We start from the raw sequence: 25,308 nt of genomic DNA on the forward strand, positions 1-25,308 counted from the left end.
ACCTCAGGTGATCCACCCGCCTCAGCCTCCCTAAAGTGCTGGGATTACAGGTGTGCGCCACCGCGCCTGGCCTCTCTATGTAAGGCTTTGAGTGGCGTGCAGAGAATGCCCCGCTGGTGGTGTCCTTGGGTGGACCGCAGGGCCCTCAACAGTGCCCCCTGAGGCTGACCACTTTGGCTTCCAGCATGTCTGAGATGAGATGTGACACTCTCTCCTGGGGGCCACCTGCAAGGCGATTATGTATTGGAACAAGCTCTCTTCTCGCCTTCTTTTACAGCCCAGTGGAGAGGAAGGTGTCAGAGTAGAAGGGGCGTAAAATCTGGAGTCACTTTCTAGCCTCTGCTTCTTGTCGAGAGTGTGGTTTGTGCAAATGACCTGACCTAAGTCTCGACTCCCTCATCTGTAAAATAGGGATGATTTTGGCAATAGCTACCCACTTAGCTACTCTGAGGATGGTATGACATTGTGGAGGTGGCAATGCTTTGTAAACTGCAGAGGACTTTTAGGTGCCAGCCATCGGCATGTTTTAAACGCGGAGAACCGCATTGCTCACCACCTTGCAAAATAAAACTTCACAGTTTATTTGGGCTGGGTGTAATTACTGGGCGAAAAATGTAAAAATAACAATGTTTTAGAAATTTCCCCAAAGAAGAAACAGTATTTGCTGGGGCTGCCTTCCCAGGGGCCCTGGAACCCTGAGGGTGCCTGACCTGCAAATGCCCAGCGCTTAGCAGGAGAACAGCCAGATGGCCCTGCTAGCTCCATCCCTGTGCAAACATCTCACCCAGCCGAGTCAACAATCCTCCCTGGGTCAAGAGGTTCCTCCATGCTGCTTCTGTGTGGTGTAGCCTAGAAACTGGGCAGCTGGGGCAGAGGGCTCTGGACTTTGGTTATGTGTTTAATCTAGGGCCCTGAGCTACAGGGTCATCTGTTTCAGCTCCTTCTCTGCTTATGTAAACAGGGCTGGTGGGCCCATCAGTACAGCCAGGCCCCGCTCTCACCCCCTCCTCCTGTAAACACATTACAAAGAATCTTTGTAACTGCCCAGGCAGAGTAGCTCTTCTGCTCAGGCGAAGACAGCCTGCATCCGGAGGGGGTGAGACTGGGGGTGGAGATGGATGGGGAAAGAGTGGGGAGGAGGGGTGAAGGTGGAGCAGGAGTGGTGCTTGCCAATACCTCCTGTACTATGTGGTACAGAAAAGCCACCTTTGCCCAAAGTCTGGCCGTGATAGGAGGGGGCCTGTTGTGTACAGCAGAAACCAAGGTGGTAGGGAGGGTGGTGTTGGAAAAGGGGAGAACTGGTGTGGGGCATGGTGGCTCACACCTGTAATCCCAGCAATCTGGGAGGCTGAGGCAGGTGGATCACCTGAGGTCAGGTGAGACCAGCCTGGCCAACATGGTGAGACCTTGTCTCTGCTAAAAATACAAAAATTAGCCAGGCATGCTGGTGTGCACCTGTAATCCCAGCTACTCGGGAGGCTGAGGCAGGAGAATGCTTGAACCCTGGAGGTGGAGTTTGCAGTGAGCCGAGATGGTGCCATTGCACTCTAGCCTGGGCGACAACAGCAAAACTCCGTCTCAAATAAAAAAATAAATAAATAAAATAAAAAGAACTAAAGCCTCCTCTTCAAGTAGTACAGGGTAGAAGTAAGAATACTAGCTGGAGAGTCAAGAAAACAAATTGTATTCCTGCTCCTACCCCTAATGAGCTGTGTGTCCTTTGGATGATGCCTTAATGTCTCGGAGTTTCTTTGTCTAGATAAATCAGAATGATAATATCTGCCATTTTTTGAACACCCTTGATGTGACAGGAACTTTTTATGGGTTATTTTATTAATCTACACAAATACCCAATGAGGTAGGGTGGATTATCCCCATTTTAGAGATAAAGACATTAAGGCTTAGCTAGGAGAACTGACTTGCTCAAAAATATGCATGTGTAAGTAGCAGGAACTACAGCTCTTTTGTATTCCAAATCCCCATTCTGCCCCGGCAACTAAGAAAGGTGGGGGCAGTGTGGTGGCTTAAGCCTGTAATCCCAGCATTTTGGGAGGTCGAGGTGGGAGGATTGCTTGAGCCAGGAGTTCAAGACCAGCCTGGGCAACAAAGCAAGACCCTGCTTTTTCTTTTTCTTTTTCTTTTTTTTTTTTTTTTGAGGCAGAGTTTTGCTCGCAGGCTGGAGTGCAATCACATAATTTTGGCTCACTGGAGCCTTACCTCCTGGGTTCAGGCGATTCTCCTGCCTCAGTCTCCTAAGTAGCTGGGATTGCAGGCATGTACCACCATGCCCGGCTAATTTTTTTATTTTTTAGTAGAGATGAGGTTTCGCCATGTTGGTCAGGCTGGTCTTGAACTCCTGACCTCAGGTGATCCACCCGCTTCGGCCTCCCAAAGTTCTGGGTTTACAGGCATGAGCCACTGCACCCGGCCAGCAAGACCCTGTTTCTACAAAATATAAGATATCAGCCGGGTGTGGTAGCATGCACCTGTAGTCCCAGCTACTTTGGAGGCTGAGGCAGGAGGATCACTTGAACTCAAAGGCGAAAAAAAAAAAAGAAAAGGAAAACAAAAAACTATTTTTTATTGCTCAGGGACAAAGTTTCTGACTTTGATAAGGTCAAGATCAGCTGGGTGTGGTGGCTCATGCCTGTAATCTCAGCACATTGGGAGGCTGAGGCAGGCAGATCACTTGAGGTCAGGAGTTTGAGACCAGCGTAACCAACATAGTAAAACCCCATCTCTACTAAAAATACAAAAATTAGCTGGGAGTGGTGGTGTGCGCCTGTAATCCCAGCTACTTGGGAAGCTGAGGCAGGAGAATCGCTTGAACCGGGGAGGCGGAGGTTGCAGTGAGCCGAGATCGTGCCACTGCACTCCAGCCTGGGAGACAGAGTGAGACTTTGTCTCAAAAAAAAAAAAAAAGAAAAAAAGAAAAAAAGAAGAAAAAGAAAAAAATAAGCTCAAGGTCTGGAGTCAAAGCCTCTACCTCTCCCAGATACCTCCTCCCACTGTATTTATTTATCACCTTGGTTAAAATCCAGGGAAAGGAAGAATCAGCAACTTGTTCCACTCGGGGCAGAGCTTGGCAGGAACTCTCGGAGCTGCTGTTACTACCTTTTCCATGGCAAGGCAATTCATAAATGTCTAAATTTCCATAGTACATCTTGGAGGCTGCCTGAGGGAGATAGAGCCAGTGACCCTTACACCTACAGACAAAAATTAGTTGTCTTTTTTTTTTTTTTTTTTTGAGATGGGGTCTTGCTCTGTCACCCGGGGTAGAGGGCAGTGGCATGATCTCGGCTCACTGCAACCTCTGCCTCCTGGGTTCAAGTGATCCTCCTACCTCAGCCTCCTGGGTAGCTGGAATTACAGGTGTGTGCCACAATGCCAGGTTAATTTTTATATTTTTATTTTTTGAGACGGAGTCTTGCTCTGTTGCCCAGGCTGGTGTGTGGTGACACAGTCTTGGCTCACTGCAACCTCTGCCTCTCAGGTTCAAGTGAGTCTCCTGCTTCAGCCTCCTGAATAGCTGAAATTACAGGCGCCCACCACCACACCCGACTAATTGTTGCATTTTTGCTAGAGATGGGTTTTCACTTTATCAGCTAGGCTGGTCTCAAGCTCTCCTGACCTCAGGTGATCCACCCACCTTGGCCTCCCAAAGTGCTGGGATTACAGGAGTGAGCCACTGTGCCCTGCCAGAATTTTACGTCTTTAAATATTGAAAAAAATTTAAAAGAATAATTGTTTATGACATGAAAATTATATGATATTCAAATGTCAGCGTCCATAAATAAAGTTTTTTGGAACACAGCTATACTTGTTCATTTACATATTGTCTATGGTTGCTTCTGCACTTACAATAGCAGAATTGAGTGGCTGCAACATTGGCCATGTGGCCCAAGAGGCCTAAGTCATTATATCTGGCCTTTTTTTATTTGAGATGGAGTCTCACTCTGTCGCCAGGCTGGAGTGCAGTGGTGCGATCTTGGCTCACTGCAACCTCTGCCCTCCGGGTTCAAGCGATTCTCCTGCCTCAGTCTGCTGAGTAGCTGGGATTACAGGTGCATGCCACCAGGCCCAGCTAATTTTTTGTAATTTTAGTAGAGATGGAGTTTCACCATGTTGGCCAGGATGGTCTCGATCTCTTGACCTCGTGATCCACCTGCCTTGGCCTCCCAAAGTACTGGGATTACAGGCGTGAGACACTGCGCCTGGCCTATCTGGCCCTTTACAGAAAAAAGTTTGCCATCTCCTGTTCTAGATAAAAGTAGCCACCTGAGCAAGGATCGGGGAGGGTCTCACCATTCAGGAGGTAAATATCTATTTAATCCTCTTGTTTTCTCTGTAGCATCCACATCCTTAACTGTGTCTGGTATTCCTCAGGTCAGTGGGGTCTGATTGCTGGCCTGAGGGGTGTGGGATCTCAGACCCACCGTGGATGGGCAGCCTTAGCCTTCCTCCTCCCACATCCAGTGGTTAAGTCCTTACTTCTGTTGGTACAGAGTGGTGGCTGGGCTTGGACTTTTCAGGAAGGAGACGGAAGGGTGTTCCTCTGGAGAAAATGACCCAGGGGTAAGAGCTACAGATACTGACTGGGTGTGGTGACTCATGCCTGAAATCACAGGACTCTGGGAGGCCAAGGCGGGTGGATCACCTGAGGTCAGGAGTTTGAGACCAGCCTGGCCAACATGGTGAAACCCTGTCTCTAATAAAAATACAAAAATCAGCCGGGTGTGGTGGCAGGCGCCTGTAATCCCAGCTCCTCGGGAGGCTGAAGCAGGAGAATGGCTTCAATCTGGGAGGCAAAGGTTGCAGTGAGCTGAGATCGCAACACTGCACTCCAGCCTGGGTGACAGAGCAAGACTCCGTCTCAAAAAAAAAAAAAAAAGTCACTTTATACCACACTTTGCTTTTGTTAATCAGATTCTGCAAATGGCAAGTGACTGAACCCTGGGATTCAGTTACAACACAGACAACACAGACATGTGAATGGACAGAGAAGATGTTTGAGGAAAGCTCCTACTTTTTTTTTTTTTCCCCAAGACCGAGTCTTCCTCTGTTGCCCAGGCTGGAGTGCAGTGGTGTGGTCACAGTTCACTGCAGCCTCAAACTCCTGGTCTCAAGCAAACCTCCCATCTCAGCCTCCTGAGTAGCTGGGACTACAGGCATGTGCCACTATGCCCAGCAAATTTTTGTATATTTTCTTGGTAGGGACAAAGTTTTGCCATGTTGCCCAGGCTGGTCTGGAACTCTTGGGCTCAAGCCATCCTCCTGCCCTGGTCTACCAAAGTGTTAGGACTACAGGCGTGAGCCACAACACCTGGCCAGTGCTAACATCTTTAATGAGGGTTGTTACTGCTTTTTCTTGAAGTTTTGATTGCAAATATATATAATTTTGAGTAGTTTGCCCAACTCTATTAGCTTTGGTCTTGTTTTGAGTGCCAGGCAGGGGCTTTCAAACAGAAAAATACAGTTCATAAAGAACAGAGGTTTAATAATTGCTCAGAGGAAAAAAGACCTAACTGGTCCCCTCTCCACAAAGATAAATCTAAAGACACAAAAGAAAGGGAGAGCTGGGCATGGTGGCTCACACCTGTAATCCCAGCACTTTGGGAGACCAAGACTTGAGCCCAGGAGGTCGAGGCTCCAGTCAGCCGAGACCATCACGCCACTGCACTGCAGCCTGGGCAAAAGAGCCAGGCTCTGTCTCAAAAAAAAAAAAAAAAAAAAAAAAAAGTGATTTGCAAAGTATAATTATTTTTTAAAATATACATTAGCATGCTTGCTTTCACTCAGATAAAAATGCTACAAGATATTTTATGGGTATAATAAGAGAGAGTATGAAGCCCCATTGAAATTTTGTGAGAATTGAATAGGTTACTATCATTTCTGCATACATCTTTTTAACACTTTCTGGAATTTACTCCTTCTCTTCCTCTTTCCACATTGCTTACTGTACAGAGGAGGCTCCATAATGGGAAGGGATACTATCACATTTTTAATGATTATTAATACTAAAAACAATGATAAACCTCCGAAGTATTAGTACTACCTGCCATACACACTGTGGTGGGTGCTTTATACAAATTAACCTCATCCATTCCTCTCTATTACAGATAATATTGCTATCCCCCTAGAAACAAGGGATTTGAAAGTCAGAAAGGTTAAATAAACTGGTCAGTAAGTAGCAGTCAGTTCTGCTATACTATTTCTAGAAAACAAACCCAGAGGTTTTAACCTTTATTTTTAATTATTTATTTATTTTTTGAGACGGAGTCTCGTTCAGTCGCCCAGGCTGGAGTGCAGTGGCTCGATCCTGGCTCGCTGCAAGCTCCGCCTCGCGGGTTCACGCCATTCTCCTGCCTCAACCTTCTGAGTAGTTGGGACTACAGGCGCCCACCACACCCAGCTAAATTTTTGTATTTTTTAGTAGAGGAGGGGTTTCACCGTGTTAGCCAGGATGGTCTGGATCACCTGACCTCGTGATCCGCCCGCCTCGGCCTTAACCTTTATTTTTTAAGGGGCTTGGCTATTTTTAGCAGAAGGAATCTGTGGTCACACAGATCTTAATCACCACTCCCTGGCAGAGAATAAACATGTATCAGGATGAGGCCCGGCACCATGACTCACGCCTGTAATCCCAGCAATTTGGGAGGCCGAGGTGGGAGGATCACTGAGGTCAGGAGTTCGAGACCAGCCTGGCCAAAATGGCGAAACCCTGTCTCTACTAAAAATACAAAAATTGGCTGGGTATGGTGGCAGGCGCCTGTAATTCCAGCTACTCGGGAGGCTGAGGCAGGAAAATCGCTTGAACCCGGGAGGCAGAGGTTGCAATGAGCCGAGATCCTGCCACTGCACTCCAGCCTGGGCAACAGAGCGACACCGTCCCCACTCCCCAAAAACAAAAAACAAACAACAATTTATCTGGATGGTGTCGAAATATTTACCACTTCCCCTGCACTTCTGACTTTTCGAACTTTGTGCTTTTGCCTGGGCTCCATCTAGAACGTTCTTGGATGGTGGAGCATGTCGTCCACCTACTCAATTCCTACCTCTCCTTTGAATACACACCACTTGGTGGAAGTCTTCCTGATCCCTGCCGACAAGCTTTTCAACTGCATCTCTCTCTTAAGCTAACTCAGAGTAAACTGAGAACCCAAGTCAGTACTGGCACCCTTGCTGGAGTGCGCCATTCTGGGAAAGGCAAAATTTCTTGTCCGAATCTTCATTTGCCCTTTACTGGGGGTAAGTGCACATTGGAGAATAACGAAAACTTCAAGTCAAGAGATGCAGAGTGCGTTTTCCAGTTCAACAACCTGGACTTTCTACCAGGCCATTTTCGAAAGGAGCTACCACGGCCAGCGGCATGGATTTCGATGAGAGCGGGGTCGGCCTGAAATGTGCAGCCTGCATGCTCCAAGGACGCCTGAAAAGAGGGGTCTAACCATGGGCCGCTCCCAGCCCCCACCCTTTTAGTCTTCCCAGCTGGCTCGGGGAGCAAAGTGGGGCTGTAGAGAGGCGGCGCCCAGGGCGCAACAGCCCGAGACCGGCGCTGAGTGCCTGGGGACAGACGCCTCGTGCTGGAAACGCCAAGTGACCACACACCCAGCCACTGGCAAGAACAAACAGCACTGACAGCCGCAGACCGCCGTCCCAGCAGCCCACAGAGGCCGGAAGTGCGGCTGGCGTCTGCGGCCAAGGCGCCTTCTCTAGGACTTCGGAGGTCCAGCATCTCGGTGGTTCCCTTTACTGGAAGACCCCCGCCTTCCAGGGCGTGTACCCTACGACAGGGGCCTCAAAATGAGGCAAAAGGGAGAAAAGCCTGGGCGCGGTGACTCATGCCTGTAATCCCAGTCCTTTGGGAGGCCGAAGTGGGAGGATCGCTTGAGGCCAGGATTTCGAGACCAGCCTGGGCAACATAGCGAGACCTGGTCTCTACCGAGAATTAATAAAATGAGCCGGGTGTCGTGGGGGCGCACCTGTAGTCTCAGCTACTCGGGAGGCTTAAGTGGAAGGATCACTTGACCTCTGGAGTCAGAGGCTGCAGTGAGCTGTGCTTGCATCATTGCACTCCAGCCTGAGAAACACAGTGAGACCCGTCTCAAAAAGGAAAAAAAGGAAAGGAGGGAGGGAAGGAGAGAGGGAGGAAGGACGGAGGGAGGGTGGGAGAGAGGGAAGGAAGAAAGGAAGAAAAGGAAGGAAGGAAGGAAAGAAGGAAGGAAGAGAGGAAGGAAGAGAAGAAGGAAGGAAGGAAGAGAGGAAGGAAGGAAGGCAGAGAGGAAGGAAGGGAGGAAGGAAGGAAGAAAGGAAGGAAGCGAATTCAGTGGCTCACATGGGGAAGAGGAAATCCATTTACCATGCATCCAGGCCTGAGTTTCAGCTGAGGGGTTGGAGCATGGCTGATTATCATGCTGGCTTCCCCTAGAGACTAAGGAAACTTGAGTCCTGGAGCAAGTTCTTGCTTGCCCAGGGTCTCACCGCGACCTGGGTCAGAAGCCAGGATTTGTGGGACCACGGTTTGCACCCTTTGCACTGCCTGGACTGCCTCTCATCAGAAATAAACACTGATAAAATTCGTTATGCTTTCAAAATGGTAGGAAACACGTGACAGATCAAAGCAGACAAAATAGAGTGTGCAAGACTTCGGAGAAGACGCCTCACACTTGTTGGGATGGCTACAGTTTAAATATCCCTTATCTGATATGCTTGGGACCGGAAATGTTTCAGATTTCAGATTTTTTTTTTTCTTTGGAATATTTGCTTTACTGGTTGAGCAGCCCTAATCCCAAAATCCTAAGTCTGAAATGCTCCAATGAGCATTTTCTCTCAGCGTTATGATGGCCCTCAAGTTCTGGTTTTGTAACTTTCGGAGTTCAGCTATTTGGATTAGGGGTACTCTCCCTGCACTACAAACAAACAAACCCCACCACCACCACCAAAACAAACCAAAATAGCAGGTGTTTGGTGAGGATGTGGACAAACTGGAATCTTGTGCCTTGCTGGTGAGAACATAACATGGTGCACCCCCCCTCCTCTGTGGAAAACAGTACAGTGCTTCTTCAATAAAATTAAAAATACAATCAGCTGGTGCAATGGCTCCTGCCTGTAATCCCAGCACTTTGGGAGGCGAAGGCAGGCAGATCATTTGAGATAAGGAGTTCCAGACCAGCCTGACGACATGGCAAAACCCTGTCTCTACTAAAAATACAAAAAAATCAGATGGGCATGGTGGCTCATGCCTGTAATCCCAGCTACTCAGAGGCTGAGGCAGGACAATTGCCTGAACCTGTGAGGGGGGAGGTTGCAGTGAGCCAAGATGGTGCCACTGCACTCCAGCCTAGGTGACAGAGCTAGACTCTCCCCCCCAAAATAAAATAAAATAAAATAAAAATAAAAACCTGAAGGCTAAAGAGAGAAATTGGGTCAGCTGAAGAGTTTACAGATTTGCAGAGAATAGAGGCAAGGAAGCTTTGTGAACTACTTTTAGGTTGTGAAACTTGGTCTTGATTCAACTCCCACATGGTCTTCATACATGAAGCTTCTTTGCAGAGGAAGCTCTTTGGAGAAAGATCACTGGTGAGATAGAAAGTACAGCCAAGAGATGACAAGGAGACTTCTCTAGAGAATTTTGTGGATTAAGAGGAAAAACAAATTCATAAGTTCATGGAGATAATGAGTTATTTGAAATCAGAAAGAGTGATTAACATGGAGGCCGGGTGTGGTGGCTCATGCCTGTAATTCCAACACTTTGGGAGGCTGAGGCAGGCGGATTGCCTGAGGTCAGAAGTTCGAGACCAGTCTGGCCAACATGGTGAAACCCCATCTCTACTAAAAATACAAAAAAAAAAAAAAAAAGCCGGGCATGGTGGTGTGCGCCTGTAATCCCAGCTACTCGGGAGGTTGAGACAGGGGAATTGCTTGAACTAGGGAGGTGGAGGTTGCAGTGAGCCGAGATTGCGCTACTACACTCCAGCCTGGGCAACAGGGTGAGACTCCATCTCAAAAACAAAAACAAAAACAAAACAACAAAAAACCGAACCAAAACAAACACATAAACAAACAAAATCATAGGGCGACTCTCTACAAGGTGTTTTACTGCTAGAAGATCATGCTCCTCATTTCCCAAAGACTCACAGAGAACAGAAGACTGGTTGCATGAGAAGTGAATAACAAGAGGTTATAGTGCTTATTTGGGGTGGGGGCGAACATGACATTTCAATATTAACTTGTTTTTTTAATTTAATTTTCTTGGTTATACATCATTGCTGGTATATGTACTTTATTTTATTTTTAGAGATGGAGTCTCGCTATGTTGACCAGGTTGGTCTCGAACTCCTGGCATCAAGCCATTCACCCATCTTGGCCTCCCAAAGTGTTGGGATTACAGGTGTGAGCCACTGTGCCCAGCTTAACTTGTTTTTTTTTCCCTTTGGTCTAGCAAGGGCTTGTGAGTGTGTCTGGGAACAACGTAAAATCTGGCTTGAAGAAAACCCACTCAACTCAAAGCCCCAAAACAGAGCTGAGATGCTTTTGACGGAGAGAGCCTCATTGGTCTCCTTGTTGGAGAGGCCCCAACTTATCGATAAATATTAGTTAACATCTCTCATCCAGTAGGACTAAACATAGAACCAGTTGCCCTTGCACAGAAGGCCGTGTATTGTATTATTCAACCTTGATGGAATGACCAGAAAAGGCAAAACTATAGAGAGAAAAAGTCGATTAAGGCCAGGCACTGTGTCTCACCCCTGTAATCCTAGCACTTTGGGAGGCCAAAGTGGGTGGATCACCTGAGGTCACCAGCCTGGCCAACATGTTGAAACCCCGTCTCTACTAAAAATACAGAAATTAGCCCGGCATAGTGGTGTGCGCCTGTAATCCCAGCTACTTGGGAGACTGAGGCAGGAGAATCGCTTGAACCTAGGAGGCGGGAGGCGGGGGTTATAGTGAGCCGAGATGGCACCACTGCACTCCAACCTGGGCGACAGAGCAAGAAAAATAAATAAATGAATAAAAAATTGCTAAGATTGTTATTAAATCCGGGGGAGAGCCTTTCATTATGCTAGCAGGATCATAGTGTCCTCTGGTGGCAATAACACGCAACTGCAACTGAGTTGCCTGTGCAGAAAAATCTTTCCTGAATCCTGAAAGCTGCTTTCTGTTCTATTAGCTTAAGAAGGAAATCTGACACTGATCCGCACAGTGTGTTTTACGATCCTGCCCATGAAGATTAAATGATCAAGGATCTAGAGAAGCCCAGTGCTCCCAGAGCAAGTGCCTGAGCCTAGGAGGCTTCTGACCGGAGTCTCTGTCACCCAGGCTGGAGTGCAGTGGTGCGATCTTGGCTCACTGCAAGCTCTGTCTCCCCGGTTCAAGCGATTCTCCTGTCTCAGCTTCCTAAGGGGTTGGGATTATAGGCGCTCTGCACCATGCCTGTACTTTTTTGTATTTTTAGTAGAGATGGAGTTTCACCATGTTGGCCAGACCCATCTCAAACACCTGACCTCAGGTGATCTGCCTGCCTCGACCTCCCAAAGTGCTGGGATTACAGCGTGAGCAACCGCGCCTGGCCAAACAACAGGATTTTAAGCCTGAACTCAGAGGCAGCGCAGACTGGGGATCTGCACTGGGAAGTCATCTGCAAGAACGTGGTGGCTGGAGCTACAGATAGAGGGAAAGTTATCCAGGGAGAGTGAGGGTGTGGGACGGGGAGAGAGAGGGACCGCAACACAGTCCTAAGGAACACCAGCATTTTTTTTTTTTTTTTTTTTTGAGGCAGAGTCACCGAGGCTGGAGTGCAGTGGCACCATCTTGGCTCTTTGCAAACTCCACCTCCCAGGTTCAAGCAATTCTCCTGCCTCAGTCTCTCAGGTAGCTGGGATTACGGATGCCTGCCACCATGCCCAGCTAGTTTTTGTACTTTTAGTAGACACGGGGTTTCACTACGTTGGCCAGGCTGGTCTTGAACTCCTGACCTCAAGCGATCCACCTGCCTAGGCCTCCCGAAATGCTGGGATTACAGACGTGAGTCACTGCATCTGGCCCAGTTAGTGCTTTCTATGAGAGCAATTTCTCCAAAGTTTTCAACTTGACATAATCAACATAACCATCCTGTGTATTAGGGGATGGCAGGTCCTTCACTCCTTCAGCTCCTTTGGTTAACTGGTACCTCGACTTGGCCATATCCACAGGTCGGGGAGGTCAGGAGATGTCACCCCTAGTCACTGGGGCTGTAGGGCACATGGTCTCTGAAATGGAACAAGGCTGACCAGGCCGATGGATGGCTCACAGTGTCTGCTGGAGGTTCCTTTTGCTGCTCAGGGCCAGGGCATGGCTGGAGGAAGAGGCCCCACCCAGGAAGTTCTGCAGGGGCTTACACAGTCTTCCCAGACCCAGAAGCACAATCTCCAAAAGAGTGAACAAGAGACGGAACCCACTGACTCTAAAAATGGCTTTTAGAAAGATGATCTTCTCCGAGGGGCGGGAAAAGGTGCAGGTTAATCTATACGGGCAAGGCTCTTGGCCACATGCAAAGGAACTGGGCATCTGGAACCCATACAGGTGGTACTGCAACCCTGGTGCTGTCCCCTCCAGGACTAGCTGAGCTCCCAGCTGAGCCACGTAAGCCCAGAGCAGCGTGAGGCTTCCAGCCCCTGGGGTATCTCTGCTGCTCTCCCCTCCCTGGATCAGGGTGTCCTCTTCCTCCTTCCCCTTTCCTGATAATTCCCAGTGCCAGATCACGTGATACAGAGTGAAACCCATGTAGAGGACGCTGGGTACAGCCACCAAGATGACCTGGAAGACCCAGAAACGCAGCGGGGAGAGGGGGTGGAAGGCATCAAAGCAGGCGGCCTTGCAGCCCGGCTGCTGGGTGTGACACCAAAATTCACTCTGCTCATCGCCATAGACTCCAGGCCCACTGGCAGCCAGCAGCACAAGGCGGAATCCCAGGAGCTGGGGAAGCAGGAGGCGACCCCCGGGGGGGCGGGGGGAGTGCCAGCTCTTCTCCGCCAGCAGCCGCCACAGGAACCTGCTACACATCCTGTTAGGGAGCTTTAAAAAAAGGTGATTATACATTATTGATTTTTTGTTTTTAAAGACCTCTGTTGCCCCAGGCTGGAGTGCAATGGTGTGATCATAGCTCACTGCAGCTTCCAACTCTTGGGCTCAAGCAATTGTCCTGTCTCAGGTTCCTGAGTAGCTGGAACTACAGGTGCATGACACCACGCCCAGCTAAGTTTTAATGTTTTTATAGATACAGGGTCTTGCTATGTTTCCCAGTCTGGTCTCAAACTCCTGACTTCAAGCAATTCTCCTGCCTCGGCCTCCCAAAGTGCTGGGATTGCAGGTGTGAACCGTTGCACCAGGTTACCAGTGTTTTTTTTTTTTTTTTTTTTTTTTTTGACAGAGTCTTGCTGTGTTGCCTAGGGTGTAGTGGAGTGTCACCATCTCCGCTCACTGCAACCTCTGCCTCCTGGCTTCAGGCGATTTTCCTGCCTCAGCCTTCTGAGTAGCTGGGATTATAGGCGTGCGCCACCACACCTGGCTAATTTTTTATGTTTTTAGTAGAGATGGGGTTTCACCATGTTGGCCAGGCTGGTCTTGAACTCCTGACCTCAGGTGATCCACCTGCCTTGGCCTCCCAAAGTGTTGGAATTACAGGCGTGAGCCACTGCACAGGGCCATGTATTGATTTATGACTTTGCCTGTAACTTCCGCCTCTCTGCCTTTGAAAACCCTTACCTGCAAGCCACTGGGGAGTTCAGGTCTTACACTTGAGCTGGCTGATTCTCCTTGCTTGGCACCCTGCAATAAATGCCTCAGTTTCTCTCACTGGAATCCAGACATCAGTGTTTGCAGCACCCGGTGGGCGGACCCAAGTTCAATGAGGTAACAGACGTCCAGTGGGGGTGCTGTCATCCCGCGGAGGTTTTCCTCCATAATAAAAGGCAGGAATTGGCCGGGTGCCGTGGCTCACGCCTGTAATCCCAGCACTTTGGGAGGCCGAGGCGGGTGGATCACCTGAGGTCAGGAGTTCAAGACCACTCTGGCCAGCATGATGAAACCCCGTCTTTACTAAAAATACAAAAAATTAGCTGGGTGTGGTGGCGGGCGCCTGTAATCCCAGCTACACGGGAGGCTGAAGCAGGAGAATCACTTGTACCCGGGAAGTGGAAGTTGCAGTGAGCCGAGATCGCGCCATTGCACTCCAGCCTGGGCAACAAGAGTGAAACTCCGTCTCAAAAAAAAAAAAAAAAAAAAAAAAAAGGAAAAAAAGAAAACGGGAATTGTGAGAGTTGTGCGAGGAAGACCGGACGACCGTTATCTCATGGCCTTTGCATCCAGGCTTTGAGCCAAATTCCCAAGGACTGGATCCTAACACTTGGCTGCAACTATTTCTTTGACCAGTAGGGGGCAAGCAAAAGCCATAGAGAATCCGGCCCAGAGCTGATTGGAACCCCTCTGAGAAAAAGACCTCTTATTGTTTAAGCCAGCGGTCCCCAATCTCTTTGGCACCAGGGACCGGCTCCGTGGAAGACAGTTTTTCCACGGATTAGGGAGGGGAATGGTTTTGGGATGATTCCAGCGCATCCCGTTTATTGTGCATTTTATTGCTATTATTACATTGTAATATATAATGAAATAATTCTACAACTCGCCATGGTGTAGAATCAGTGGGAGCCCTGAGCTTGTTTTCCTGCGACTAGACAGTCCCATCTGGGGTTGATGGGAGACAGTGACAGATCATCAGGCGTTAGATTCTCACAAGGAGCGTGCAACCTACATCCCTCCCATGCACAGTTCCCAATAGGGTTTGTGCTCCCATGAGAATCTAATGCAGATGCTGATCTGACAGGAGGTGAGCTCAGGCGGTAATGGGAGCAATGGTGGGGTGGCTGTAAATACAGATGAAGCTTCGACCCTGCAGCTCACCTTCTGCTGTGTGGTTCAGCTCCTAACAGGCCATGAACGGGTACCAGGGGTTGGGGACCCCTGCCTCAGACTATCTTGTCTCTGCCTGGCAGACTCTCCTGGGGATAGTTCCCAGGTAGGCTGGAAGAATGATGCACACTGAATCAGGCAAAATACATCAATCAGGTATAGCCAGGTATACATATGTTAAGGTCCTCTTCCATCTCTCTGAGCTTTGCTTTTTCAACCTTCTTTCCCAGTAGAATTCACTGTCCCAGCCAAGGGGTTGTTCTTGGTCATCAGAGATATTTAGTGTTTTCTATTGCCTTTGCTTATGCATTTATTGATTCATCCAGAAATTATGTATTAATTACCTGTTGTATTAATATGTGTATTTATTTATTTATTTATTTATTTTTTATTTTTTGAGATAGGATCTTGCTCTGTTGCTCAGGCTGGAGTACAATGGTATAATCATAGCTCACAGCAGCCTTGACCTCTCATGCTCAAGTGATCTTCCTGCCTCAGCCTCCCAAGTAGCTGGGTCTACAAGTGTGTGCCACCATGCCTAGATAATTTTTTATTTTTTTAAATGTAGAGCCGAGATCTTGCTACGTCGCCCAGACTGATCTGGAACTCCTGGCTCAAGCAGTCCTCCCACTTTGGCATCCCAAAGAGCTGAGATTACAGGCATGAGCCACCGTGCCTGGACTTATTGTATATTTGATTCTCTGGTAGGCACTGGAGACTCAAAAGAACGTGGTATGTAAAATCCCATTCTGTATGGAAATCTTTTGACCTCGACTTGGCAAGCTCTCTTAGGCCTCCACATCTCTCTGAAATCCGAATTGCTCCAGGAAGTTTTCCCTGGGTATCTCAGTAGCCCTGTGTCCCTCTCCTCCTGCCCCACACCTGACCAGGACTTGAATCCTGCAGCTTCTCGCTCTTCCTTCATCATCATCCATGTTTCTTGTTATAGATGAGGTCACATCTCCTATTCCAATTTTCCTTAGCCCTGGTCTGATCATGTGGATTTTGGTTTCTTCATTGATCTGAAATATTTAACTTTCATCTTTTATTTGCTCCAAGTGTCCTCATATTTTCACATACCACATGCTGTATTTTTCCCTCTTGATTATTTGCATTTTCTTTTTTTGAGACAGAGTCTTGCACTGTCGCCCAGGCTGGAGTGCAGTGGCGAGATCTCAGCTCACTGCAACCTCCACCGCCTGAATTCACGTGATTCTCCTGCCTCAGCCTCCTGAGTAGCTGGGATTACAGGCACACACCACCACACCCAGCTAATTTTTTGTATTTTCAGTAAAGACGGGGTTTCACTATGCTGGCCAGGCTGGTCTCGATCTCCTGACCTCGTGATCCGCCCTCCTGGGCCTTCCAAAGTGTTGGGATTACAGGCGTCAGCCACCGCGCCAGGCAACTATTTGCATTTTCTTTCCTGAACTTGGCTACTGTTCAGATAGGATGTTTTAGCCCCAGAAGGGGAAAAGGTGGATTTTATGTAGACTTAAAAAAAAAAAAAAAGTAATTTCTCGGCTTTGATTTTCAAATTGGAGTCGAAGTGTTAAAACAAAAAATTGTAGCCTTCAAAATTAGGCTTTCGTGAAAGATAAGATGATTAACTCAGAATCATCTTAAGGCCGGGAAGGCTGGGAATGACTCCTCTGTGGAACCCAACTTGGAAGATGGGGTTGGAATAATCCGGAGTGGGAGGCTGAGTATAGAATATAAAGAAAGTTCTTGTAACTAGATGCAGTGGCTCACGCCTGTAATGCCAGCACTTTGGGAGGCTGAGGCAGGCAGATCACTTGAGGTCAGGAGTTCAAGACCAGCCTGGCCAACATGGTGAAACCCTGTCTCTACTGAAAATATAAAAATTTGCCGGGTGTAGTGGCTGATGCCTGTAAACCCAGCAACTTGGGAGGCTGGGGTGGGAGAATCGCTGGGACCTGGGAGGTGGAGTTTGCAGCAAGCTGAGGTCGTGACACTGCAATCCAGCCTGGGCAACAGAGCAAGACTCCTTCTCAAAAAAAAAAAAAAAAAGAGAGAGAGGGAAAAAAAAAAAAAAGAAAGTTCTTGTCCCACAGGAAGGAAAAGCACAGACATAGGCAGGTGAGGCTTCATGAGAAGGTCGAGGTGAGAGCTCTGCTGTGTGTTTGGGGGTGATAACTGTGTGTGGCGGTTGGTGACTCATTTGAGGACACTCACTCTCAGGGACACAGAGGGAGTCTGAGAACCTCAGGGCCAATTCCTGCTTCATTGAGCTGTACCCTAGAGAACTGAGGGCTTTCAAATAAGCTTTGGCTGGTGGGCCAAGGCCAACATGGTGTGGACATGTGGAGCAGCTGGAGTGGAGGGCCAGGTCTCCCAGAGAGCCAAGGAGTGTGGGGAAACTGAGGCACAGAAGAGGCTTGGGTTTGTGTGAAAGAGCTTGCAGGGTTCTAGCACCTCACAGCCAGAGTGACCATGGCCATGCCTGTGGATGTCAGCAGGGGACACCTGAACAATCCCTAAGGGACAGCGGGTCCGGGCCATGCTTGGAATTGCCCAAGTCAGAGTGTCAGGAACCGTGACCTCCAGGGGAAACCAAGAGTTTCAGATGAATCCAGTGCTTGGGAGCGGGACCAGTGAGAAAATCAAGTCACATTTCTACAAGATTTTACAGTTAATACTGTTCTCTGTCATGCTAGACAAAGAGAGATGATTATTTACTAGCTTCTATAGATTAGACAATGGCAGGCGGTGGTTCGAGGCGAGACGATTTTTGAGTCCGAGTCAGCTCAGGGCAGGCATCCCAGTCTTTGGTCTCCAAATCCACCTCCTGTCTGTCTCCCCACACTCTTCCTTGGGCCTTGAGGATCCATTGACGGTGATTTCTGTGGTTCAGCTCCCATGTCAGGCAGGAAGGGCAGCTACTAGGGCTGAGATCCCACATTGCCTCCAGCCCTTGCTTCCTACCTGGCCTCCTCGGACCCCACCAGGGGCTGGGCCAGGCTGCTGTGCTGCACATAGCAGGAGTAGGGGGCTGTGTCCTGCGGGGGCCACACACACCAACAACCAGGTCAGGTAAGTACCATTTCCACCGTGAAGAACATCTCCCCGTAACTCAGGCTCCTGCACCTTGCCGGCCTGAGTCCAGTGCACATCAATTTTCCCTGGGTAGAAGTTGTAGGCCAGGCACTTGAGTGTCCTGTTTTCTCCTGGGGCCTGGTGGCTGGTGTCCATCACAGAGGGAGGATCTGTGGAGGGAGAGAGCGTGACACCGCAGGCTTGAGGTCGACTTCTCCTGGTCCAGGTCTCTTCCCACCCTCACCCCTGGCGGTCAGCGATCGATCGGCAGAGCTCTAAGCTCTGTTCCTGCCACTGCCTTCCCCTCCTCCCCCGCCCCCCGCCCGGATCACTTTCCAGAAGATCAGGGAAGGCTGACGCTTTCCCTCATCCTTCTCCGTTGGATCATGGAATGTCCCGGCTCCCCTCTGGCCCATTCCCCACCCCACTCATGTATCGACTCTGACGGCAATAAGTTGTGAATGCTCTGTGCACTTTCCAGTGTTTTCCCACATCTCAGTGGGCTTTGGAGTTCTCCTCTCCCCAAGTCTTAGTCCAGCTGCTTAGGTCAGCCCATGCCTCTATCCAGCAACCGCTTCCCTGCAGCACTGCACAATCCTGAGTCTCACTACGTCTCCAATCCAAGTCTCAGCTTGCGGCCATCAATCCCGCTCACACTGGCTCGCTCTTGTCCTTCCGGGGCTGACATTTTACACACCTCCCTTCTCTCCACCACCTAGTTGGGAGGCATCATTGTAGAGAGAAACAACGATGGGATTTGGAATCTGAAATCTGGAATCTGAGTCCTAGCTCTGCCTCTTCTTTTTTTTTTTTTTTTTTTTTTTGAGACCGAGTCTTGCTCTATTGCCCAGGCTAGAGTGCAATGGCATGATCTTGGCTCAGTGCAATCTCAGTCTCCTGGGTTCAAGCGTTTCTCATGCCTCAGCCTCCTGAATAGCTGGGATTACAGGTGCCTGCCACCATGCCAGGCTAATTTCTGTATTTTTGGTAGAGATGAGGTTTCATCATGTTGGCCAGGCTGGTCTCGAACTCCTGACCTCAAGTGATACACCCGCCTTGGACTCCCAAAGTGTTGGGATTACCGTGTGTAAGAGGCAGAGCTGAGCTAGCACAGTGTTACCCTCACTTCTCTCACCTCCAGCTCCTCTTCTCTCAGTGGGAGATATTTTGGGAAGCCTACCAGTGAATTGGTGGCTTTCCTGGCCTGTTCTGCCTGAAATTTTGATGTCCTCCCAGGAAAGAAATGAATCCTAGAAGTTGAAAATTGGGGGTCTGCGTGACTTACATGGATGGAGGAGATTGGCCTAAGATGTTCTCTGAGCTCCCAGCCTGAGATCATGTTGGTTTTTCCCAGCTCAGTACTGGGGAGCAGGAAGCAGTGAGTACGTTGCCGGTCCAGGATATTTTTGCTGTATTTCAGGCACTTCTGCAGAGTCTCAGGGCACTCCTCCTTCAGGTTAGCCTTTGCCTGCTGCACGTAGACTGGTTCTGCCTCCCACTTCTGCTTGGTGTTCTGGGCTTCTGGGACCAAGGGGACCCAGGCTGGGATTTCTTTGTTGAATTCAACGTAGTCCTTTCCATCACAGGCATTCTTCCAGAACACTCCAGTGCTTCTGTTATTCTGGATCTCACAACCAAATCTTTCCTGCAAGGCATGAGACCCTGAAATGCCCCCGGACCCCACAGGGAGCCAGTCAGCCTAGTGCCAACTCCATCTGAATAACTCTTAGTCCTGCACTCTTCACACCTCAATAGGAGGAAAGGCTTTTGCAATCTAAGCTTGCAGTTCCGTAATCACGGCATATGATTTTATCTGGATGTACAGTTGGCAGAGAGTGGCAAAGACTATATGGATTGGCATTTCAGGCCAATTGAGACGAAATATACGTTCCTCCCAGCCAGGGAAGTTGAGAGAGCTACAGGCTGTGGGTAGATTTCTATCTCTTCTGTAGCATCTCTTTTTATATGTTTGAACTTACAGGGAGTGCTTAGGAACCTGTCACAACCACACCAAAGTACGTTTCTGAATTTGATATAAATTGTTTGTGATTTCATACGAGGAAAGGAAGGCTCTCCTTTTCTTTCAGTTTTAGGTGGAGTTTATATCGTCACCTAAATCAACCTAATCTGATCTTTTTTTTTTTTTTTTTTTGAGACAAGTCTTATTCTGTTGCCCAGGCTGGAGTGCACTGGTATGATCTCGGCTCACTGCAACCTCCGTCTCCCAGGTTCAAGCAATTCTCCTGCCTCAGCCTGCCGAGTAGTTGGAATTCCAGGCGTGCAACACCACGCCAAGCTGATTTTTGTATATTTAGTATAGACGGGGTTTCGCCGTGTTGGCCAGGCTGGTCTCGAACTCCTGACCTCAGGTGATATGACTGCCTCGGTGCCCCAAAGTGCTGGGATTACAGGCATGAGCCACTGCGTCTGGCCTGATTGCTTCTTTCTTCCTTTTTGGTGTTTGATATCTTTATCTCAAATCTCTAAAGTCCCAACCTTCTTGCCCATTAGCAACAACTCTCAGAAATGGACCTCATAGGGTGAGGGACACATCCTCTTCATTCTGATTATAAAAAGCAGGTGTTTACCCAGCACTGGTTGGTGCTGTTGGCACAGACACTGACAGCTCTGAAGCTGTCTGGGCTCATGTCCCAGGTCTCTCCTTGCCCCCACCTGGCATGTTGCATGAGCTGGAGCCAGTCACCTCCCTGGGCCTCTATTTCCTCACCTCTGAAACAGCAATGCCAAGAGCACGGTTTCAGGGGGCTATTCTGGAGCATTAAATATGCTCATATATGGACCTGGCACAAAGTAAGTGCTCAGTAAATGTCAGTTACTCTTATTTCCTAATACCCTGTGTTCATCTCTTCATCCTCCTTCCTCGTAATTATCCACTTTGACATTTCTATTCCTGTCCATCAAAGCTTCTCCCAGTGTCTTTCCTGATCACCTGTGCCCCCTCCTCTCCTATGGCTGTCACACAGCCCGGGCCATTTTCCTTACCAAGACCTCCCATCCCTCATCCTTCAAATGTCTGATTATCTCTTGCCTCCTTTTGGAAACCTTCAGATCCCATGTAGCACCTTGGGCAATTTTATACTTAGAAGCCCATCTTTTGACACCCACTCTATGATAATTTAACACCAGCAGTTCACCAGGCCTGGCTGGCTGCCTTGGGGCTGGCAGTGTGGTTTAGCAGAAAGAGTGCTGGGCCAGGGGCACAGGGACCGTCTCTGTGGGGGCTCTGCTACCAGCTCCTCCAACCACAGTGCAGGTGGCCCTTCCTGGGTCTGCATCTTATGGACAGGAGGAACTTTAGGAACAGCCTGCGGTTTTGAATCCAGCACTTCCTGAGCCCCCAGCATGGGCTACGGTGTGTGCCACGTGCTTTTCTCTGTTCTTTCCACAAATTTCAATTGAGCCAATACTGGCTGGACCCTGTCCAAGGCGATGGAGCTGCAAGGGAGATTAGGACAGACTGTGACATCCTTCATAGAATAGACATAGTTAAATATTACAAACTTGTTTGGAGGTAGGTCTCAATGCTCCAGTGTTTGCAAATTTCGACCAGATATTTTGGGAAGGTTTCACTGTCAACAGCTAGGACTGGCGGAGCCACCAGGTGAGCCCAGGTCTGAGTGACTTTGAGAGTGGCTCACTCTCCAGGCAACCTCTCTGAACAGGGGTGAGTCTGATGCCTTCTCACCGGGAGATCAGCCGCTGACGGGTGGGGTGTGGAGGTGAGAGGTCAGAGCTGCCTGGATAGGAAGTGACTCTGCCATCACTTCCTGTGTGAGCTGAGGCCTGGGATGAGGATGGGGCAATCGATGGGGAAGTGGGGAGCACCTGTGCTGTGATGTGGGCGGGATGTGGACATGTTTGCATTTCTGCTGTGCCTCCTGTTCCTCTGCTGGGATTGGGACTATTTCCATCCTGCTGACCCCTTGTGACTCACACTTGAGGGGCTGCGTCTTGGGTTAGACCTTCCACCCCCGCGGTCTGTTGTTCACTGACCACTACTGTTGTTGTAATACTCCATGATGTTATTCAGGGTCTCCATAAAGATGTCCTCCCTGGCCTTCTGAAGTTGGTTCTGCTTCTCCCAATCCTCTACTCCTTCCATGTGTCTCCATGATCCCAGGGCTCAGCCTTCCCATCTTCACTGTTGTAGTGGAAGAATGCACAGTCATTGAGGAAGACAGTGCCCTGCAGCCTGTGGGTGCCTTTGCTAGGCCTGGACAGCCCAGTGTAGAGATAGGTCAGAGAGTAATGACCTGCAAAAGAAAAGACTCTGAGGGCTGGGGTCCATGCAAGGATGTCCCACTGTGGGGCTGCAGAGGGCCAGGAGGGGAGGCCTGGCCACTGGCCTCTTCCTCCCCACTCTCTCCTCTGCTCTCAGCTTCACACCATCAAAGCTTCATTCAAGGAAACAGGCTCTGCTTTCATGCTGGGGATGATATTTCAGAGACCATTCTGTGCCTTCACTACAGAGTTTAATCTGCTTGGCACAGAAGAAGATAATGTTTTTCAACCTCCTTATAGATAGATTGGAACCATGTGACTGAGTTTTGTCAAACAAGAATGTGAGTGGAAGTGACTGTTGTCTTTCTTCTGGTCCAAGACCCTACCACCTGGCTTGCCCCTACTGTCTCTTATCCCTTTCGTTGATGACTATGGAGGCCACAGGATGAAGCAGAAGAATCCCAGGATGCAAACAGCCTGGATCCCTAAGTCACCCTGTGGAGGAGAGGAACCTTGCCCAATCTGCATTGAACGTGACATGAGAAATAAACATTTCTAGTCTAACCGGACAAATACATATAGTTAGAAAGTGTAGGAAGGCGAATTTACTAAACAATTCAAGAAGCCACCCAGAATGGATCAGCATAGGGTAAGGCTAGGATACCTCTCAGAATTCCTGGCATTGTACCTTGCAGTTTGGTACAAGATGGAAGCTGAGAGAGTGGGACATTTCCACAATTAGTTCCATAGTTAATTTAGAATATAATTTACATGAGTGTTAGTAATGTTGGAGGTCATATGGCAGATTTCTAATTTAAGTGCTGAAGTCATTCTTGCTCATGAGTTTCTGAATGTGATTAGCCTTTAAATCAGACCTTGAGTAAAACAGATTACCCTCTACAATGTGGGTGGGTCTCATTCAATCAGTGGAAGACGTCAAGAGAAAAGGCTGAGGTACCCCAGAGAAGAAATAATTCTGCCTCCAGAGACTACCCCTGGACTCAGGACAGCAACACCAACTCTTTCCTGGGTCTCCAGCCTGCTGGCTTGCTTTGCTGATTTAGGACTTTTAGCCCTCTGAATTGTGTGAGCCACAAGAAATATTAAATAAAACTCCTCCCTTTCTCTGTTTTGTATATACATACACGTATATATGTATACATATATACTATATACATATATTTAGTGTATATAATATATTTATATATGTATAAAATGTATAAAAATTATCTATGTATAAATATATACATATATTTAGTGTATATATGAATATACAATGTATATATGAATACATATATGAATAAAAATTTAGCCAGGCATGGTGACATCTGCCTGTAGTTGCAGCTACGCAGGAGGCTGAGGCAGGAGGATCACTGGAACCCAGCTGTGATGGTGCCACTGTATTGCAGCATGGGTGACAGAATGAGACTCGGTCTTTTTTTTTTTTTTTTTGAGAGGGAGTCTTGCTCTGTTGCCCAATGTATATGAATATACATTGTATATTCATATATACATATGTGTATGTTTATACAATATATATTAGTTTTGTTTCTCTGGAGAACCCTGAATAATTCAGATTTGAGTGCAGAATGGGATTAATATTATAAATGTGATTATTATAAAACTAACATGAAACAACTATTCTGACAATTTGTAAATGAGACAGCAGGACAGCCACCATTCTTATCATCGTGTCTGCTTGGAGGGTTCTGGGCAAGAGGCACAGGTATTATCCTGGGTCCTGGGGCCCTGCCCAGGGGAGGTGATTCTATAGGCCAATGGGAGTGCCAGGACGGGCTCCTCTCTTGACAGTAAGAAGAAGTATGCACAAGCCAGGCTGGGCAGAGATTGTGATCAGTGAGTCTACACATAAGTTATACAAATTCAGAGGTAAGACAGTTGATCTCTGGACTGAGGCTTTGTGTGTGCCTGGGGCGGAAGGATGCCAGTGGGTGGGAGGTGTGTGTGATGGGTGGAAGGTGTCTGGGATGTGTCACCTTTCCAGTCTATTATGACACCCTCTGGGGTCACTTGGGTGTGTCAAACCAGACTTCATCCCTGCCTTCTGGAAAAAGCCTCGACATGTCCAGGACGTGGACCTGGGTAGTCCCCAGCTGGTATGTATGCCTGATGTGGTGGTAGGGTATTCATAGTCAAACAGAAGGTAGGAGGATTTATGAATATTCAAGAAGGAGACCCACATGCATGCAAATTAGGTTCACATGTATGAAGCATACAAGTAAACATGCAACCTGTGACTGTTAATCCTCAGTGTCAGCCAGGCATGGTGGCTCATGCTTGTAATCCCAGCACTTTGGGAGGTGGAGGGGGCCAGATCACCTGAGGTCAGGAGTTTGAGACCAGCCTGGCCAAAATGGCAAAACCCCGTCTCTACTAGAAAACTACAAAAATTAGCCAAGCATGGTGGTGGGGGCCTGTAATCCCAACTACTCAGGAGGCTGAGGCAGGAGGATTGCTTGAACGTGGGAAGCAGAGGTTACAGTCCATTGTTCTGTCTCAAACAAAACTGTCAACTTGATTGGATTGAAGGATGCAAAGTATTGTTCCTGGGTGTGTCTGTGAGGGTGATGCCAAAGGAGATTAACATTTGAGTCAGTGGACTGGGAAAGGCAGACCCACCCTCAATGTGGGTGGGCACCATCTAATCAGCTGCCAGTGTGGCCAAAATACAAAGCAGGCAGAAGAATTTGAAAAGACTAGACTGACCTAGCCTCCCAGCCTACATCCTTGTCCCATGCTGGATGCTTCCTGCCCTCGAACATCAGACTCAAGTTCTTCAGCTTTAAGACACAGACTGGCTTCCTTGCTCCTCAACTTGCTGATGGCCTATTGTGGGACCTTGTGATCGTATGAGTTAATACTCCTTAATAAACTCCTCTTTATATATACAGCTATCCTATTAGTTCTGTCCTTCTAGAGAATCCTGACTAATACATAACCCATGTTCACTTTAGGGTGGAGAACGAACATGTAAATCCATTTTAATTAGGTCCTATATGTAAAAAGGTAAAATGTAGGGCAAAAATACTCTTTCTTTCTTTTTTC

General features: G+C 48.4%; 1 protein-coding gene and 1 pseudogene across 1 annotated transcript; both read right to left on the reverse strand.

Annotated features, from left to right (window-relative positions):
- Positions 1–1,066: 1,066 nt before the first annotated feature.
- LOC112620631 (gap junction gamma-3 protein-like) lies at positions 1,067–13,041 on the reverse strand. Its single transcript, XM_025379361.1, has 5 exons — positions 12,290–13,041; positions 7,640–7,784; positions 7,333–7,410; positions 3,026–3,175; positions 1,067–1,102 (listed from the first exon to the last, which is right to left on the reverse strand). Exons 1-5 carry the CDS (start codon positions 13,039–13,041, stop codon positions 1,067–1,069), a joined length of 1,161 nt encoding a protein of 386 aa, XP_025235146.1.
- Positions 13,042–17,885: 4,844 nt separating this feature from the next.
- LOC112620632 lies at positions 17,886–22,925 on the reverse strand (annotated as a pseudogene).
- Positions 22,926–25,308: the final 2,383 nt, after the last annotated feature.

Source organism: Theropithecus gelada, chromosome 3 (genome assembly GCF_003255815.1).
Source record: "Theropithecus gelada isolate Dixy chromosome 3, Tgel_1.0, whole genome shotgun sequence".
In the NCBI taxonomy this organism is placed as follows: Eukaryota; Metazoa; Chordata; class Mammalia; order Primates; family Cercopithecidae; genus Theropithecus; species Theropithecus gelada.